The sequence below is a fragment of the Cnephaeus nilssonii genome (genome assembly GCF_951640355.1).
Source record: "Cnephaeus nilssonii genome assembly, chromosome: 4".
In the NCBI taxonomy this organism is placed as follows: Eukaryota; Metazoa; Chordata; class Mammalia; order Chiroptera; family Vespertilionidae; genus Cnephaeus; species Cnephaeus nilssonii.
The window spans coordinates 15,598,968-15,620,099 of record NC_137075.1 but is presented as its reverse complement, the minus strand read 5'-3'; the positions used below and the strand labels follow the sequence as shown (position 1 = coordinate 15,620,099).

The 21,132-nt window shown below is 36.4% G+C and overlaps 1 protein-coding gene across 5 annotated transcripts in view; it reads right to left on the bottom strand.

Moving 5' to 3' along the window:
* The window catches only part of ANKRD26 (ankyrin repeat domain containing 26), a 104,676-nt gene that overhangs the window by 63,340 nt on the left and 20,204 nt on the right, over positions 1-21,132 (bottom strand). For 3 of the 5 annotated variants that reach the window (XM_079768371.1, XM_079768372.1, XM_079768375.1), the window contains exons 6-15: positions 19,614-19,647; positions 16,896-16,959; positions 10,155-10,215; positions 9,861-10,063; positions 6,996-7,125; positions 6,641-6,702; positions 3,171-3,264; positions 1,425-1,523; positions 769-797; positions 603-675 (exon numbers count right to left, since the gene is read on the bottom strand). In XM_079768371.1, the coding sequence (XP_079624497.1) occupies positions 603-675; positions 769-797; positions 1,425-1,523; positions 3,171-3,264; positions 6,641-6,702; positions 6,996-7,125; positions 9,861-10,063; positions 10,155-10,215; positions 16,896-16,959; positions 19,614-19,647 (849 nt within the window). The remainder of the gene's footprint in view (positions 1-602; positions 676-768; positions 798-1,424; positions 1,524-3,170; positions 3,265-6,640; positions 6,703-6,995; positions 7,126-9,860; positions 10,064-10,154; positions 10,216-16,895; positions 16,960-19,613; positions 19,648-21,132) is intronic. The other 2 variants (XM_079768373.1, XM_079768374.1) reach the window with 1 other exon arrangement.

Here is a 21,132-nt window from a genome sequence, read left to right as displayed (position 1 = left end):
TTCTTAAGCCTTAGATAAATTCATATGAGAAATGAGAGCCTTGAGTGACCTCATTGTTTTCATGCAAAAATACAATCAGTCTAGGTCCACACTATATCCAATGAGTAAACAGTGCATTGACACAGGAAATGAATATAACAAAAATATTTTCCTTTTATGTCAGATTTAAATTTTTAAAAACAAGTGAAAGCAAAAGGCAACAAATGTATAAATAAAGCTTTAAAATTGTTTCATCACAAGGGTCCCTTTATCATTTGACATCCATGAACCTCATATATAATTTAAAACAGTGGTATTCAAGTATCACCTGAGAATCCCTTGAGTCCTAAGATACCCTGGTTCAGGGGGTCCAAGGGATCAAGACTATTTTCACAGTAATACTAAATATTTGCCGTTTTCACTCTCATTCTCTTGTAAGTATACAGTAGAGCTTTCCACAGACATGATATGTAATGTTTCTATCTCTCTCTCCCTTTCCCTTCCTCTCTGAAATCAATAAAAACATATATTTTTTAAAAAGGGATTAGGAATAAAAAGACTGTGAGCATGTCAAGTATTTTCCTGATTCCTTTCTAGAGTTAAATATGAATTACAGAATTCACCTGATTTGAATGCTTGTACATCCTTCATTCCTTCTGCTTTGTTGGGAACAGGCTCTGTCACTACAAGGGTAGGCTGAATGGGTTTGAAATAAGATGATTACTAAATAATGTACTTTTCATACGATCTGTAGTTAATACTTAAATGTAAAAATATAAAAGTTATTACCTTCAAGTGAGAATATTTTCCAGGAGAATCTAAGAGCAAGAGATATATACTCAATTACATGAAAATATGGAAGCCAATTACATAGTCATGCAGAGTTAGTATGGAGTTGAATCCTATGCTTAGCTTTGGACATGATTACATTGGGTGTTAGTGGGGTTTTTGTGTGTTGTCTTTTTTTTTCCCCCAGTGGGCAGGCGGATTAGGACAACAACTAGGCAGAAATATGAATCTACCATAAATACTGAAGAAAAAACAGGAATATAGGTTTAACAAAACATGCAGTTGAGATTTCAAAAGATTATGTTTCAAAAGACTATAACTAAAGTAGAAGTGTGGATATACCAATGTGAACATAATGCTTGATGGGAGAAAAGTGATCTTTAATCAGAGGAACAAATCATGACCCTGACAAGATAAATGTGAAACAGAATGCAACAGCGTATCTTTAATGCAATACATCAGAATCACTTATACATTATGCTACAGGTATTTATCATGTTCTTCAATCTGTCTTGTAATTTAGGAAGTACACAACTGTGATGACAGTTCAGTTGAATGCATAATCCATTTATCAACAGAGAAAGTGTTATGAATTGATCAGCTTGGATATACATTAATAGAATACTAGTTAATAAAAATATTCATATTTTTCATACCAATGCAGGCTACTGGTATGCCTATATTTCTTGTATCCTCTACTTTAGCCATCTTAAAGCTTCTTGATCCATTCATGCAAGAAGGTATATAAAGCACATCTAAGAAATAATGTAAAATAAGCTTTCAATTTTAAAATATGGTTACTAAAAATTAAAAGAATTTAATTGCCACAGAAATATTAGGTATTAAATATCTTTATTTCTAAATCTGTGTAATACATATTGAAAATAACAACTGCAGCACTTAGGGAATATACTCTACTTTCTTTTCTTTCCAAAATCAGTTTGATATATTATGCTAGTCTTTAAATGAGTTTTATAAAACAGCTATACTTTCAAAACCTGAGTTACCATAAAAAAACAGCCAATGTTTCTATATTCAAATTACTCTCACTGGAATAACAAATACTGATGTAACACATATCTTTGATGCCTGATACTCATGAGGAAGATAAATGAGGAGCTACAGTTTACCCCAAGTCTAGCACTCCCTCCTGCTTCCAGTATTCTCTGGAACAGCAATTATCTAATCTTTTGTTTCAATACCAATATCCTAAAGCCATCTAAAGTAAGGTCTCTTAATTTTCCTCAACTCTAAAATGACCTTAGCTAATGCCTTTCTTTCCTCCTCCTTCTCTTCACTATCCCCCTTTCCTCTTCAAAAGTAATTTCTAGATCTGTAGTCTTAATTCTTCTCCTATTTCCATTCTTTTGTGAATTATTCCCACCACTTCTTCTTTCCTATTTAGCAGAAGTATCTTACATCTATAATTTCTATTTCTTCATCTCTGCTTCCCTTTGGCTATAGACATGCTCAGGAATAATCACCAAAAAATGCTTTTCATGAATCCTTTCATGTCTTAAACTACCTATCCAAAGGCTCTTCTTCCAAATTTCTCTGAAGAGAAGTCTCATGCCTTCGACTCGGACACACAGGGTCTGAGGACCAGCCATGTTGGCATCACCTGAGAGCTTTGAGAAATGCAGAATAGCAAGCCTGCTGCCATCATTTCTTCAAAACTGAAACTGCACTCGAAGTCATAAACTTTCTACTGGACTTTTTATCAGGCTATCGCTTCCTTGATCTCCCCATAACTGACCCTGCTCTCTCCTTCTTTCCAATGCTCTTATTTTGTACTACATAACACTAACCTATAAAGTAGCAAAATTTTATGACTTCAAAAGTATAGGCATTTATAGCTGACCATAGATGCTTATGCTCATCCATGGTAGATAAAATACAGCTCTACATGATCAGATAACTTAATCCATAATGCCTTCCAATAGTGAGGAGAAGAGTAAGAGTGGGAAAATTTTGCTGTACTTCTCTGACAAGTTTTGGCACTGGAAGCTGTCTTTATAGTCTTCCCACATTTCAAACACTCTGCTCCTCCTTTTTTTAAAGAATTATTTTATTTTATCACCTCCCACTATATATACCTACTTCTTTTCCCTTCGTTTACTCCTTGTCATTTCTGCCTTTCTCATTCTTCACTCCCTATTTGATTCTTCTCCTCTTCCTTATTTCCTGACTTTCCTCAGGTCTTAGAGTTTCTTGAAATGGAACAAATAAGTTAGCTCCTGCAGTGGCACTCTCAATCTAATAAGATATTCAACTTTTCGCCTTTTCGCTTCTCACTTACTATGCATCTAACAGGTGATTTTCTTTGGCTATTAGAATATATAAATATTCATGTTTTAAATCAACATTCTGCCAAAAGACCTTTTTATAAAATACATTCTTACCTTCTACTTGTTCATTTAGTATATATTTTCCTCTTTGATCTGCAGCTTCAGATAAGTGATCAACATACTTCTGTGGAAGACTTGTAGAGAAACTCTAAAAATTTATATCAATAATGAGTTACATAAAGATTTCTGAAGCCCTTTCTAAGAAAAATATCTCAATTTCTTACTTTAAAAGCAAATAGACTTAAAAATAAGAGAAGCATGTGTTGACCAAAACATTTAAATAGAAAACCTCATATATGCTCTCTGTATCAAGTTTTCATTTATCTTCATTTGGCTACTGACTGTATATTGAGCATGGAAAGCTAGAGAAAATGCTTTCGTAGACAAAATACTGATATCTATCCACATTTCAACAGAGCTAACTTCATAACACCTAATTCTACATTGCATTCCCCATCAAAATAAGAGGACATTTTGAAAAAATACCCTTTTAAACAAATTACTTAATAAGTACACTTGCTATAAATTTAAAATGACATATTAATGACAGAATTCTTTTTAGTGTTAAAAAAAGATACTTGAGCCCAGTCGGTGTGGTTCAGTGGCTGAGGATTGATGTATGAACCAGTAAGTCATGGTTTGATTCCTGATCAGGGTACATGCCTGGGTTTCGGGCTAGATCCCTTGTAGGGGGCATGCAGGAGGCAGCCGATCAATGATTCTCTCTCACCACTGATGTTTCTGTTTCTCTCTCTCTCTCTCTCTCTCTCTCTCTCTCTCTCTCTCTCTCTCTCTCTCTCCTGTCCTCTCTGAAATTTTTTAAAAAAAAGAAAGAAAGAAAAAGAAAAAAAGATACTTCATATGATAGGAAACCTTGGAGTACGTTATATTGAATATAAACAGAACACTGCAGTACTTGCTTCATTTAAGTACACTAAGGCTTAGAATAGATAAAGCTATTATTTGATAAAATTTTTGATAGGAAAAATGGTTGAATAAAATGTCAAAGTAGTAAGGAAAACTTTTCTTTAAATTATGTTTAAATAATTGCAAAAAACTGTATATACTATTACACAACTCTTCCAAAAAATTATAGTAAGCTTTATAACAGAAGAATAAGAACATTTATTCATTAACCACCTAAAATGTGCCAGCCACTTATTATGCACATTTTGTTTCTTTTCTATGCAAAACGATAATAAAAATGATATGACGATGGTTAACCCGCTTCCTGCTTCCTACTCATTTCAAGATGTTAGAGTAAAATGATAATCAGATGTGATCTATTGTTCTCTGTGTCCAGTATGTCCTTCCCTAGATCTTCACATGACTGGCTCATTTACTTGACAAACTTAGTCATACTTAGGAAGATCTTTTCTGACCACCTAAATTCCATTCTCACTCCCATTCTAACTATAAACTCCCCCCATATTCTCTAACCTAACATTCTCCATTTCCTTTATATGAAGCACTTGTAGTGACTTATAATGAACTGTTGTTTACTTATTTTTCTGCTCTTCCCACTCACGATAGCCTAATCCCTCAACCTATACATTCAGTGTCTAACTGCCCAGCACATAGCTGCTATTCAATAACAGAAATTTACTTAAGGTCAAAACATGCAAGATCTCATTAAGAAGACCTCAAGTACCAAAGCAGTACATACCTATAGGATATCTCCATTAATAGTCTAAAAATATTTATCCCCCAAATTAGAAATCCTCATACCCAAACTTTCCCATTTTTTTCTTGATACTACTGCCATTTTATTGCCCTTCAGGTTTATAAAAAGTGTCCTTAGTATTTAGTAAGTCACTGTATACCACTGTGATCTTACATTTCCATAGCACCCTTTACAGTTTACAAAATGTTTTCATATTGTTACCACATTTGTTCATCACACATACACGAAAGGTAGATCTACAGTGGAACCTCAGTTCTTGAACCTAATTTGTTCCAGAAGGCTGTTCGAGAAGTGATTTGTTAAAAAACCGAATCATTTTTTCCCCATTAGAAATAATGTAAATTGAACTAATCCATTCCAAATGATTCCCTGCTTTAACCTTTCTTATATACAGTACATGTCTAATGTACTGTTTAATCCATAAATAAACACTTATTTTCTTAAATTTATCGAACCACCCCCTCCTAGCCTTAAACAAATTTTTCATATATCACTGGCTCTGAAATGCTATCACTGGCTAACTGCTTTTCAGCTAACTGCTTTTTCATTTATCCAATCAACAACAGTTTTTCTAACAATTCAATTGCCTGTGATTGTTGTTTTGTGAGTACTTTCACACTGCTAGCAACATTGGCACTCTTGATGGCCTCTCTATGTTTTTAAATTGTGCTAATCCTTGATTTTGCCAGCAACAAAAGCATTCTTTCCTTTGTTTGCTGTGTGAGAGATGCTTTTAGTCATGCTCAGGTATCAGCAGGAAAGGGTTGTCAGGTCAAGAACTGAAGTTTTGGTCGACAATGGAAACATTTTTTCTGAGACTGGTAGAGAACCAAATTGTTCCAGATGGGAGAAATTCGAGAAACGAGGTTTGACTGTAGTACCATTATTATGAATGAGGTCACCAACATTCCAACAGGTTACTAGTAAAACAAGTTTTCCCAAGATCCCATAGCTAGTCAAAGACTGTTCCATGATCTTAGTGTTTGTATTATTAGGCAACAGATACCTATATCCAAGAGATCACAGCTGTCACCTTAGATCAGCTTATCATGTTTTTATATCTATATTACTACACTAGAGGCCCGGTGCACAAAATTCATGCACTCAGGGGATGGGGGTCCCTCTGCCCGGCCTGCGCCCTCTCGCAGTCTGGGAGCCCTCAGGGGATGTCCAACTGACAGCTTAGGCCCGCTCCCTGTAAGCCGGCAGTTGGACATCCTTAGTGCCGCCACAGAGGAGGGAGAGGCTCCCGCCACTGCCGCTGTGCTTGCCAGCTGTGAGCCCAGCTTCTGGCTGAGCGGCGCTCCCCGCTGTGGGAGCGCACTGTCCATCAGGCAGCAGCACCTGCATTGAGTGTCTGCCCCCTGGTGGTCAGTGCATGTCATAGGGGGCAGTTGAGTGGTCTTAGCATATTATTAGCATATTATGCTTTGATTGGTTGAATGACCACTGGATGACCGGACACTTAGCATATTAGGGTTTTATTATATAGGATGTATGGCTGTCATAAAGGTACTCAGTGCATGCTGTCTTAACCATACAAAACAACTGTTACTTACCAAAACACCACTAAACCAAATTGTTATTATTATAATCCTACATATATTACTATTCACTATGCTTTTCTTTTTCTGGAAATGTTCCTTGCAGATCTACTTGACTGGTCGACAGGTCATTTAGTTACTTTGGCTTTTATTTATATAGGTAATTAGAAAACGTAAGAAAATAATTTTTATGGGCAAATGTAGAGGTGAGAAGTAAAGTTAAAGCATCCCTTTTATGTTTTAATATCATCAATGCTGATATTTAAAGTGATAAGAATAATAATGATAAACAGTACCTCAGAATCCCAAGGTGATTCTATATCTTCGTCTTCTCCTAATCCTAATGCTGACATTTTATCTATAAAATGTAGTCACAGATACATTAATGTTAACATTTTTACTATGAATTTTAAGTATATATATATGTCTATCACCATTTATGAATATTTCAATAAAATAAAAAAATAGCAGAAAAGACTTTTAGAGGGATGAAGCATTTTTCAAGAAGAAAAATATGATAGCAGTTGGGATACTTTTGAATAAGATAGCAAAAAAATTCTTTTAAAAATGAATAACACTTGGATCTATTCAAATTAGATTTGTTTATATCAACATTTAAGAATAGGAAAAAATTCATAGTCACTAACTTACCACTACTACTATTTTTGTGTTCTCCATCAACATAGGTCAAATTGTCATTATTTGTTTGGCTCTTTGGAGCACTTTCAATAATATCAATACCATTTTCTTTTTTTTTAATTGCTGGCTTTGTTGCATCTTCCTAAAAAACGAAAACAAAAAAAACAAAAAAACACCCCAACTTTAGAAAATGTCATATTCATTCACTTGCTCAGTCACTCGGTAAGACAACAAACATTTACTGTATCTATCAATCATAGGCACTAACCCAGAAGCTATAAATATAAATAAAAGATTTTGTCCTATATTCTAATAAGGGTAGAGATATGTGGAAACGATAAAGAGAAAAGTATCATTTGCTAGTTCTACAACTGAAGTGAATAAACTACAGTAAGGGCACAGAGGAGATAACAGTGGGTTGTACCTGGGAAGCTCAGGAAATGATAGACATCAATCTTGAAAGATATACTAAGTGCAGTAGGAAGGCATGAAGGACATTCTAGAAAGAGCAGCATGAGCAAAAGTATAAGGTCTGAGACAACTCAGTAAGTGAGGGTACCAAAGTAATGCGATGAAACTGGAATGGGGAAACGGAATGGAGAGAGAACACTGGAGAATCAGAGCCTAATCCAAAAAGGGAAGTGTCCTGCTTGCATATGAATTTTACCCTCAAGTAATGGAGACACTAAACAAGCAGAGAAGCTACGTCATCACAAATACATTTTAGAGCAGTCACTCTGGCAGCAACGTAAAGATGAACATAAAGGGAGCCAAACTAGAAATAATATTTAAAAATTAAAAGTGAGAAAGTAAATTACTATAATAAGTAAATTACTGATATAAAAATGGTAGCAGGTAGAAAATATAATACTACTTGAGTGACTAGGGGTGGTGATTTCAGGGAGGATTGAAGTCCAGGATTTTTTGTGCTTCAGTGTTTTAGTGCTGCTATGTAGGAAGATAGGAAAACAGATTACAGTAGATTACAGAGAGTCAGGGAAGAGGAAAGGGTCAGGGGCAATGTCTTCAGTTTGGGACATATCAAATTTGAGGCAACCAGGGGACTTAGAAGAAAGATCTAGATAAATACACTTGAAGTAAAAATAGATGATCTTATTCATGGAAAGCATATGATGTTAAAAAGGTAGGTTTTGTAAAATACACTACACTGATATAATTCAATAATGCAAACCTACACAGAACTTCTGAAATTCTAAAAATAAAAACAAGAGCAGGGGAAAAACAACATGAAATTCAAATGTTTAATTATACATTTCAAAATTTGCTTCAACAACATAACATAACCTTTTACAAATATATGCAAATATTTCTGGGATATTTTGGTAATAAGCATTTTAAGTTTAATGAAAATGTAATGGTAAAACACCAATTCACAATTGTAGAAGACTCCTTTTTAAAAATTAAGTTTAAAAGGCAAGTTTTAAATTGTAGAAGAGAAATGCTTATGTGACTATAGAATTATGAGGCATTTTTAAGTATCATTATGATGTATGAAAGAAAACCCCATTTTAAAATTCACATGACTTTCTTAATGGCTCTAATTGCCTGTTACTCCATATAAAATGGCAATTAAAGATGTATAAAAATATCTAGTATAAAAACTAATAAAACTATGATTATCCAAGTTAAAGATCAAAGTCTTCAGATACATCTATGATTAGCAAGGAGGAGTGAATGAAACAGGACTAAAAAAATCAAGTCACTAGGATGTCTGAGATTTAGATCTGAAAGAATTTTTATTTTAGGTTTAACAACTATGTATACCCAAGTTAATAAAGTTTCTTAAGAATAATAAGAAATGCACCCATTGCTGGAGTTGGAGGCAACCAGGCCGGCAGGGAGGCACTAAGGGGTGACCAGGCCAGCGGGGGGGGGGGGGGGGGGGCAGTTAGGGGCAACCAGGCTGATGGGGGGGCAGTTGGGGGCGACCAGGCTGGCGGGGGGGGGAGCAGTTAGGGGTGATCAGGCTGGCAGGCAGAGGTGGTTAGGGGCAATCAGGCAGGCAGGCAGGTGAGCAGTTAGGAGCCAGCAGTCCAGGATTGTGAGAGGAATGTCCAGATTGGAGAGGGTGCAGGCTGGGCTGAGGGGACCCCCTTCCCCCCATGCACAAATTTCGTGCACCAGGTCTAGTTATTTTATAACAGCAAGCATTTTATATCAATAAAATAATAAATTTTGATTTCATTTATTTGATGTGTGCATATCTGTCCATTAATTGAAGATATTATCAGGAAAAAGTAAAAATTATCTTTCCTTATCTATACTAATAAAACGGTAATATGCAAATTGGTTATGACGCCCTCACAGTAACAACTGAAAAGCAGGCTGCATGGGGCGACCAAGCCGGCAGGGGGGTTAGCAAGGGATGACCAAATGACTGACCAGCAGGCTGCATGGGGCAACCAGGCCAGCGGGGGGGCAGTGAGGGGTGACCAGGCCAGCAGAGGGGGACAGTGAGGGTTAACCAGGCCGGGAGAGGGGGACAGTGAGGGGCAACCAGGCCGGTGGGGGGGAGCAGTTGGGGGCGACCAGGCTGTCAGGGGGGGCAGTGAAGGGTGACCAGGCTGGCAGAGGGGGGCAGTGAGGGGTAACCAGGCCGGCAGGGGGGGGTAGTTTGGGGCGACCAGGCCGGTGGGAGGGGACATTGAGCAAACCCACAACCCAGGTACCTGCCCTTCTCTGGGAATCGAACCTGCAACACTTGGGTCCAAGGGCCAACACTCTAACCACTTAGTCACACTGGCCAGGGATATACTGTACATTTGAAACAAATATTAAATAACATGAATTGCCAACTGTAATGTTAAAATTATAAATAAAGGAAAAAAACTTTAAAAAACAAATAAAACAACTTACCTTTGTAAGACCTATGACTGCTGAAGACATAGGAGAAGCTTTTAGAAGAGGTTCAAGTGATGAAAAGGCAGGCTGAGAAAAGCCCTGGATTTTTTCTGATGTGTTGGGAAAGGTTTCAACCACATCTTCATTTTCACTATGAAAATTATTGTCCTCATATGAGGTCCTATTTTCTGATCTCACAGTGGCATATTTTGCTTCTACTACAGTAAAACAAAGTAAAGAGCACATTAAAAAATCTGTATCTTCAAATCAGTGAATAACACAAGAATAGACAGTCTTCAAATAGCTTACTGTTTTTCTGGGATTGTTGAATAGCAGTCTTTAGCTTTGCTAAGCTTGGCTTCATGAAATTCTAGAAAAAAAATCATATCTTTAAGTATCAAATTTGATAACAATAATGATAATATTCACATTAGTATGTGATCTCACACAAATATGGAATCATTCAGATGTAGAGTTGTATTCCAGTTCTGCCATTTACTAACCTACATCTTCTCATGGGGTTAGGATTATGAGATGACATAGTAAGCCCCAAAATGTTACCATTTTTACCTGTAAATAAATATTATCCAAATACTTTGATATCAATTAGATTATAAAATTTATCCCTAGGTAGTTTACAGGACTGTTGCAAAAAACTAGTATTAAGAAATGTAAATTATTTGTTGTATTTTGTAATGTATTTGCATGATTTATATTGATATGAATTATCTCTTGTGGGGGGAAATATGAGAGTTTAGTTTTTAGTAATATCATGTTTAAATAGGTTGGAACTGCAAACAGTATAAAGTTGTTTCTTCTATTCTGTTTATCAAAAAGCTAAGAAGAAATGATTATTTAACTCCCTCCAAGAAAGAGAATAGAAAATATTAAATCTGTGGGGCAGTGACTCATGACTGAGAATAGTAAATAGAAAGCCATGACCAAATATGTTGACAATGAGACAGAGATGGACTGAAAACACAGACACTGAAGAAATGTTTTCTACAATTTTTTCCTTGTGGCTGGTGGTAAATCAGAAAGAAAAAGGTAGGGGAAGAGAAAGGAAAAAAAATGAGATATAATCAGTTAATCAAGTAGTAGAAGCTTAAGACAAGAAAAAAAAGAAAAGCATAAATACAATATAATATGCAGAGAAAAATATGTAGAATTTCAGTACATATGAATATCTTTATAATCTCTAAGTAATACATTAATTAGTATTATTAGGAATATACTATGAACAAACGCCTGTTTTATATTTCATTATATTACATGAAAGTACACAAAATTTTATAAAACTATATAAATATATTACATATAAAATAGTACATAAAGTATATAAATTTTATAAAATAAATATATTACATAATACATATAAAATGTATAAATATAGAAAAACACATAAAATAGAGGTTTTTGTTCATAGTATAACCCTAATAAACTGATTTACAGGAGAAATGTATGGCTTGAAAAGACATATTTAATGGAAGATGAGATGGGGCTAAGAAAAGGTTAAAACATTTTAGTCTAAAATCATAAGTTGAAGGATACAAAAAAATACTGTAACCCAGTATCTACATATCACAAAGTTCTCATGTCCTTATTTATAACATATTTCCTCAGCATAACTCAATAGAACTTACACATCCTAAACATTAAAAAGGACTATTATGGTTAAGCCATATTTCTAGAAATTCAATTAATTTAATTAGGATTTTTGATGTCTAATATATTACTTGCAACATTTCATTACACAGATCTCCATTTGTTCATTTACATACATTTAAAAATATAAAAAATGCTTCTTAAATAAAGACCTTATAGGTGCTCCAGGATATGCACAATTATATTTCCTAACCTCTAGTAACTTATAGTGATGCAGGGAATTTAAAATGAATATTTAAATAACTATATTAATAAAAATCTGAAACTTGAAGTTTTAAAAGGTGAAACAGGACTTTGGGTAACTTTTTTTTAAAAAAAATATAATACAAAACTTTATATTCTTGGCTCCTGGTCAAGATGGTGGAGTAGGTAATGCTGTGCTCAACTGCTCCACAACCACATCAAAATAACAATTAAATTGTAGAACCACCACCCTTGAGATCCACCTGAAGACTAGCTGAGCAGAATTCTTATAACTAAGAATATCAAGAAGAAGCCAAGTTAAGACTGGTAGAGGGGCAAGATGTAAAATGGACTGGTCCTACACCCATGTTTGCCAGTTAAGAATTGGGAGGGATAACTCAGCTTCATTGGTCTCTCAATGATTGAGCCCAGAGCAGCAGTGTTGGGAAGAGGAGTCCCCACAGCATCTGACTTTGAATATCAATGAGAATTCCATCCTGTGAGACAGAGGGTTGGTAGGAGGGTCAAGAGTCCCTGGCATTTCTCTTAGAGTCCACACACAAACTCACTTACTCACTCACTGACATACTCACTTTGAGCTCCAGAGCTGGACAGCAGCTTGAAAAGCATCAGGGACATAGGAGTGGGAACTGAATGGTCTGATTTCAGGGCAAGGGTGGAGGAGAAGCTCTCTCCACCATTTTGTTCTTTTATTTAGTCCTCCCCACACAAAACTGGCAGGTTTGGGTGAACTCCCAATCTGAGTCTCCATCAAATTCCCCACACCCTGGTGACTTCCTGAGAACCCACCACAGCCAATTCATGCACAGGCCAGGACTTCTCTCTGTGGCTCTTATTCATAATCTGCTGGCCTCGGCCCATGCTGGGGATTTCCCTAACATCTCACAAAGGTCCAGGCCATGGCATGCCCTGTAACTCTTGCAAAGCAGCCCTCAGTCCCAACAGTGGCAGCCAGATTTGGATCACAATATAGCTTTTCCCAGGAGCCTCCAAGCCAAGCACAGGTACCTACCAACCACAGATCACTTTGAAGCTCCTACCAGGGGTCCCCAGGCAATCGATAAGCAGGAGCTGACAAGGTACTGCACTGGAACCCTTCCCAAGAGGCCCCAGAACTGATACATCCAGTGACAAGCTTCAGACCACACTAGAGCACTACCCAATTAGCTCCACAAACCCAAAGGATAGACTCAGCAGGAACCAGAGCCTGAAACAGTAAATTTTACTCCATGAGGTTGATCCCCCAACACAACAGCTCATCCACTATAGTCAGGACCAGTTATCACAGAAGGTCACCCTGAGGTCCAATTTCACCCACTGATGTGGCAACAGCAATCAAGGCTCAAGTACAACATTAAGGCACATACAACCCACATAAGGGACACCCCTAAAGCACCACTAAAGGTGATCAGGGAGACTATGCTATACCACTGGGCCCCACAGAATACCAACTACATAAGGTCACCCTGTCAAGACTGGGAGACTTAGAAACACTGCCTAATACATAGAAAAAAACAACAACAGACAGGCAGTCAAAATAAGGAGACAAAGAAACATCCCAAATGAAAGAACAGGAAAAACATTTCAGAAAAAGAAATAAACAAAATGGAGGCAAACAATCTACTAAATAGAGAGCTCAAAACATTGGTTATAAAGATGCTCAATTGATTTAAAAGAAGAATAGATGAACCTAGTGAGAACTTCAACAAAGATAGTAAACACACACAAAAGACATAGAAAACATAAAAAAAAATAGATAAAACCGAAGAATACAATAATTGCAATGAAGAATACATTAGATAAAATCAACAGCTGATTAAATGATGCAGAGGATCAATTCAGTTTTTTGAAAGACAAGGTAGCGGAAAATACCCAAGCAAAACAGAAAAAAGAAAATCCAATAAAAATGAGGATAGTTTAAGGCAGCGGTCGCCAACCTTTCAGACCTCGCAAACCACCGGTTGGCAACCGCTGCTCCAAAGGTTTCCTTAAACCAGCGGTCGCCAACCTTTCAGACCTCATGGACCACAAGTGGTCCGCGGACCACTGGTTGGCGACCGCTGGTTTAAGGGACCTCTGGGATGACATCAAGCATAAGAACAATAGCATCATATTGGTACAAGAAGGATGAGAGAGCAAAGAATTAAAAACCTATTTGAGGAAATAATAACTAAAACCTCTCTTTCCTGGCAAAGCAAATAAGAACACAAGTCTAAGAAGTGTGGAGAGCCCAAAAAAAGATGAACCCAAAGAGACCCACATCTTAAAAGCAGCATAAAAAAAATCAGTTGTATATAAGGGAGCTCCCATGAAAGACTGTCAGTTGATCTCTCAACAGAAACTTTGCAAGCCAGAGGGATTGGTACTACACATTCAAAGTAATGAAAAGCAAGGACCTACAACCAAGATTACTATCCTCATCAAGGATATCATTTAGAATCAAAGGAGAGATAAAGACAAGAAAAAAATGAAGAGTTCATCACCACCAAACCAGTATTACAGTAAATGTTACAGGGATTTCTTGAAAAAAGAAAGAATAATAAAAAAGTAATAACTAACTGCCCTGACTGGTTTGGCTCAGTGGATAGAGCGTCGGCCTGTGGACTGAAGGGTCCCAGGTTCGATTCCGGTCAAGGGCATGTACCTTGGTTGCGGGCACATCCCCAGTAGGGGGTGTGCAGGAGGCAGCTGATCGATGTTTCTCTCTCATCGATGTTTCTGACTCTCTATCCCTCTCCCTTCCCCTCTGTAAAAATTCAATAAAATATATTTTTTAAAAAGTAATAACTACATACCTATCAATAATTACTTTAAATGTAAATGAACACTCCAATCAAAGAACAGAGGGTGGCTGAATAAATCAGGAAACAAGCCCCATTCATGTGACATCAAACTAAACAGTTTTGGCACAAAAAACAAACAAACAAAAAACCATCAACAACAAAAAAGAAAGAAAGAAAAAGGCAATCTAATAAATGGGGGAAGATTTTTGCCAATGACACACCCAATAGGGGTTAATATCCAAAATATATAAGGAACTCATAAAACATAGCACCAAAAAGACAAACAATCCAATTAAAAAATGGGCAGAAGACCTGAATAAGCATTTCTCCAAAGAGGGCATACAGATGGCCAATAGATATGAAAAAATGCTCAATGCCACTAATCATCAGAGTGATAACAAATTAAAATCAATTTGAGATATCACCTCATTCCTGTCAGGATGTATATCATCAATAAATCAAAAATCAAGTGTTGGTGAGGATATGGAGGAAAGGGAATCCTTGTACACTGTTGGTGGGATTGCATATTGCTACAGCCATATGGAAAACAATAAGAAGGTCCTCAAAAAATTAAAAATAGAACTACCATATGATCCAGCAACCCCACTTCTAGGTATTTATGCTAAGAAAGCCAAAACACTAATTCAAAAAGACATATGCATCCCTATGTTCATTGCAGAATTATTTAAAATAGCCTAGATATGGAAGCAACCATAGTGTCTGCTGATAGATGACTGGATAAACAAGATGTGAAACATACATACAATGGAATGTTACTTAGCCATAAAAAAGAATGGTATTTTACCATTTGCAATGACATGGATGGACCTAGAGAGTATTGTGCTAAGTGACATGTCAAAAAGAGGAAGACAAATACCATGTGATTTTACTTATATGTGGAATCTACAGAACAAAGAAAAGGGACAAACGAAAAAGAAACAAACTAATAGATACAGAGAACAAATGGTTGCCAGGTGGAAGCAGGGCTTGGGCAAAATGGTGAAGGGATTAAGAAACACAAATTAGTAGTTACAAAATAGTCATGGGGATAGAAAATACAGCATAGTGAATACAGTCAATAATATTTTAATAACTATGTATGGTGTCAGAGGGATACTATCCTTATTGGGAAGGTCACTTCATAATTTCTATGAATATCTAACCACTATGCTATATACCTGAAACTAATATACTATTGAATGTCGATTGTAATTGAAATAAAAAACTTTAAAAAGCAACACCAATAACACATTTACTGAAATCTGAAATTTTACCATCTATAACAATAAAAGGGTAATATGCTAATTAGACCAGACGTCTTCCGGACATCATTCCAGACGTCCTTCCTGATGAAGCCGGGGCCTGAGGGAAGCCAGCCCGGGTCCATGGTGCCAGAGGGAAGCTGGTGCCAGCAGCTGGGGGAAGGAAGGCCTACTCTTGAGTGAATTTTCGTGCATCAGGCCTCTAGTCCTATATAATAAAAGGCTAATATGCAAATTGTCCCCTCGACTGAGAGTTCGATCGGGAGTTCATCCAGGATTTGGACCAGGGGCCCCTCCTGTGGCCCCTCCCCCTGGCTGGCCCCACCCCTGACTGTCCCCCCACCATGGGGGATGGGGCCAGCTGGCCAGACCCCACCAGTGCACAACGAGTTCATGCACCGGGTCTCTAGTATGGTTATAAAGAACTTCTGCTTCTAGATCTGGTTATTATTTTAGACAAAACATGTATTTTTCAATTAAATAAATAGTGTTAAATAGACTCTTAATGGAATGATTTAGAACACAGTGGAATCCCTTTGTAATACAGTTTTCAAGAAAGAGAATTTAAATTTTTAAGTTTACATATTTTATCATATTATTTCAGTTCAAATGTGGAACCCAGGTTAGAAAAAAAATAATAACTCTCACCTAACAATTATATGATACCAAAATAAATATAGTCCAAGAAAAAAATAGATATTATATGATATAGTTTTGGAACTGAGAAGCACCAGGAAGATTTCATGATTATTACAATAAGTAATTAGATCCATTTAAGAATTCATTTAGGCATATTATAGAAGTCATATTGGTATGATTTAAAAGTCACATTAAAAATTCTTATCCTTGACCAAATTTCATATCTCCTCTATTGTGGGAAACTTTTCCCAAATGTAATTTTCTATCACTATATATTTTCCAGCCCTTTCTCTTTTTCAGCCCCTACCTTCAGTACTTACCAAAATAAATAAAAAATGCAATGCATCATATTTCTACAAATACGGTTTTCTCTGACCAATTTTCCATTATAATCATAAAATAATGATAGGCAGACCACTACTAAATTTTAAGAGTAAATACTACACAAAACTAAATTCAGAACAGCGGAAAATTAATTTTATGACAGAGCACTTCACCTTGGTATCAAAATCGAAGTCTTCATCCTCTGATGTAGGCCATGAATCATCAATGCCAGGTTTGCTGGAAAATAACCAACAAAAATAAGTGAGTTCATTTTTATAAAAGATCAACCAAAAAAATTGAGTGAAAGGTCAGCTATCTGTGTATTAGATGAAGTTTCTTGCTATAACTAAATTTTGGCCTGTTTTTTAAAAAGTTTTTAGTTACCTATTTCTACCTCCATCACTCCTCCAGCCTATGAACTATTCAATAAAGGCACACTCTCTAAGTTCCCATAAAAAAAGGGTGACAACCAATATATTGGCAAAGCCTGAAGTTAATTTGTTTTCACCAAAAGTCCTAAAGTCTGAATTGAAAATCCAATGATGGCTGACATAAGTTAAAAAAATCTGATGACCTAAATCAATGTAGAAAATACACTGTTTCTTCTCCATTGCCTGTCCTTGGTTCAAAGACTAATCTATATCAGTCAAAAATGACAGTCTTGGTTATTTAGGATGAAAACCACCTAATAAGGGGACTCCATTTCTTCCTTTTACCCTAAAACAGTACAGGGAGTTCCTTGAAATGTTTAAAAGTTAAATGTCCAAATGTTGAAGAAAAGACTTATTTGTTAGCCTTCCCACTCTCAGATCACTCTTCTACTCTTCCATAGGCTCCATGGCAGTCTCCAAACTTTAAATCTTCAGCCTCTGAAGGCACAGGCTGCTGAAACAAGGATGGGCTCAAATGACCAAGAATAGGAGCTCTCTATTTTGCCTGCTCCTGGAAAAAAAACTAAATAGAGTCGCAATGATCCACTCATAACATAGGTGTGTCACCAACTACCCAACTCCATTACTGATTTGACAGCCAGTCCTCCTGCCCAACCCTCCAAGCACATGGGAAGCACACCAGCTAATTGGGAAAAGAGGTAGAGGTGAGAAGACACCTGCCTTGGAACACAGATCTATGCAGTTCAGCATCTCCAGTCCCCTAGGACTCAAGGGGACCTAAGCCCCACTCTGAAAGTCATAATTCAGGTAGATGATACCAGTCCTGATTGCAATAAAAATAATCTTTTCAGTGGCTCAAATGATTTTAATATCTTTCTACAGAAACCTTGACTTTTGCTAGTTCCTCCAATTAAAGAAACAAAATACCAACAACTTCTGGACTCCCTTGAACCCTTTATTTTATTTTATTTTTTAAATATACTTTGTTAGTATTATAGATATCTCCCTCCCCCCCCCCCCTTTACTCTTCTCCTCCCAACCTTTACCTCCCCCCCAGGTTTTCACTATTCTATTGCCTGTGTCCATGGGTTAGACATACTAGTATAAGTATGTAAGTTCTTTGAATCCTTTATTTTAATCTCCCTTTCTAGACAACTCCTAACATCCTGTGGTCTTCCTTGCTGTAACCTACCTTTAACTTGTCATAAACCCCAATATTCTGATCTCTTTTCCCTTATCTGATCTCTCATCTCTTTTCTAAAATCCAGAAACTTGCTGTTCCTCTTGAAACTTGGATTTACCTGTTAATTTCATTCTTATCTTCCTCCACTGCATTCACTAAACCCACGCCCTACTTTTCTATTATTAAAACACTCACCTACAGGATGATAAAAAAGAGTACTAAACTTAGAAACCTGAATTTACATCTCATGTCCACCACTTACCATATCCAAATAAGTCATTTTAATCTCTTTGAGTTTCAAATTCTCCATGCAAGCAACCAGTTGGCCAGGATGTTAAAAACAGGTTGAAGTACTAAAGGGTGTTTGATTAATTAATCGCTAAGATTCCTTAAACTCTTAAAATTCTATATACTTTTGATTCTGCCTATAGAAAAATGGAGAACACATAGCTGACAGAAGTGGAGAAAATAACACGAGAAAAACACCAAGAACAGCAGAGAAGAAAATTTAAAAAGTCATGGAAAAAAAAAAAAAAGGACTCTAGGAAAAAACTTCATACAACTAAGCAAAGTTAGTAGCCTGAAGGGAAAACCAGACTAGGAAGTCAATGAGGAGAGAAATCAATTAGAAATACCCTCTTAATAGAAGCTGAATACAATTGACATAACATGGTCCATACATAGACATTCTTCACTTACAGAAAAATAATTCATTTCAAGAAGAACAGATACCATTATACTTAAAAACACTTGCCTGATTAGGGCTTCTGTAAGTAAAACCTTTGGTTCTGGCCATAGCCAACTGAGATGTGCCATAAAATCTTTGATGGGTAAAACGAGGTACTATTTAACACTGCAATTGTCAAGTATAGTACGACAAATGCTTGGACTAACTGGGCTTCTTAGGAAAACTCTAAATCAGAGTTAACACACAATTAGATTTTACTTTCTGAGTTGATCTGATTAGCATCTGTATCTCGATGCCAGTGCTACAGAGGAACTTATTAGTGTTTGTTGAGGGACAATAGAATAATTTGGGAGCCAAGCAGGTTGATAGTCAAATCATGGGTCAGCCATTTGCTAACTATGAAATCATGGGTCAATTAATCAACCTCCCTGAACTACAGTTGCCTCATTAATAAAAAGTAGGCTACAACAGCACAGCTACTTTGCAAAGCTATTGTGATGACTATATAACATGTGTTAATTACATAATATAGTGTCCAGCCCAGGTTAGAACACTCCAGAAATGTTAGTTGCTTTTCACTGCATTCCCTTAGTTAATATATAATTTTTAAAAATCCACAAAATCCTACCTCCTTAAAGAGTCTTCTTCAGAGCTCTCATCCGCTATTAAAGAAGAAAAAAAAACATTTAAAGACAACAACAGAAAAATACTCCCCTTTATATATCAAATGGAAGGGAAAAAAAAAAAAAAGAATGGGATCTATCATAATTTGACACCTACAAGTAAACTGCTATTTACAATGATCATAATCCTAACCAAACCCCATCAGATTGACAGAAAATGGTATCATTAGCAGAATCAATATCATAAACTAACAATGTCAAACTTAAATAGCATGATTTTTCTCAACTCCTTCCATTAAGAGCAGTTAGAAGAGAGTGTACTTATTTTGCTGTAACACAAAACAACTTTTTCAGCTCTTCGGTGAAGACTAGCCAGTTCAGGATGAAACATTATCACAAAAAAGCTTGGTTGCTAGGCACTATACTTTACAGCACAGCAAAACATAGGAAACAGACTCTTTCTGGGCCTATTTCCAATTGCAAGACATGTATGAAAGACATTGGTTCCAGTTATATAAAGTATAACCCCTTGAGATCATCTCCTTCCATTGCTAGAGTCTACCTAGACCAGTGGTCGGCAAACTCATTAGTCAACAGAGCCAAATATCAACAGTACAACGATTGAAATTTCTTTTGAGAGCCAAAATTTTTAAACTTAAACTTCTTCTAATGTCACTTCTTCAAAATAGACTCGCCCAGGCCATGGTATTTTGTGGAAGAGCCACACTCAAGGGGCCAAAGAGCCGCATGTGGCTCGCGAGCCACAGTTTGCTGACCACGGACCTAGACCCACCTCACAGAGCAGAGTGGTCCAAACAGTGCTCTGCAGTAGTGCGTGAGGTCATTTTTCTCAAACCTCCCCATTATATGGCAAATGCCTGTAGAAATCATGCTTTTTGAGCTTATATGGCGTATGTCATCAGATCCTATGCTGATGAACAATAACAACAACAAACCCCAAAGATCAAAGAACATCTTGGATAACTATGTTCAATTACCTTGAAATTTAAAATTTTTAAACATTCAAAAAGATATCCTCTGTATGATTCCAACTATATAACATTCAGAAAAAGGCAAAATTAAGAGGACAGTAAAAAGATCAGTGGTTTCCAGGGTTTAAGGAGAAGGGAAGAATGAATAAGCACAGCACAGAGGATTTTTAGGGCAGTGAGATAATCCTGTAATGGGAGATATGTGTCATCACACATTTGTCAAAACCCATACAATGTACACCACCAAGAGTGAACCCTAATGTAAACTATGGACTTTGAGTGATAATGATGAGTAACTATTTAGGCTGATGTGTGATACATGATGACAGTCAGAAAGTTATTCCACAGAATACCTGTCCTTAAATTAATTCTTCTTGGTACTTGTTTTAGAGATTCTTATAGATCTATATCCATTTGAATAAAGGCATGAAAGGGATAAATGAAACAATGATGTCAGAAAATAATGTGAAACAAGCAATAATCCTATTTTAATCAGAATAAAGAATTCTAATGATTGACAACATATTCTATG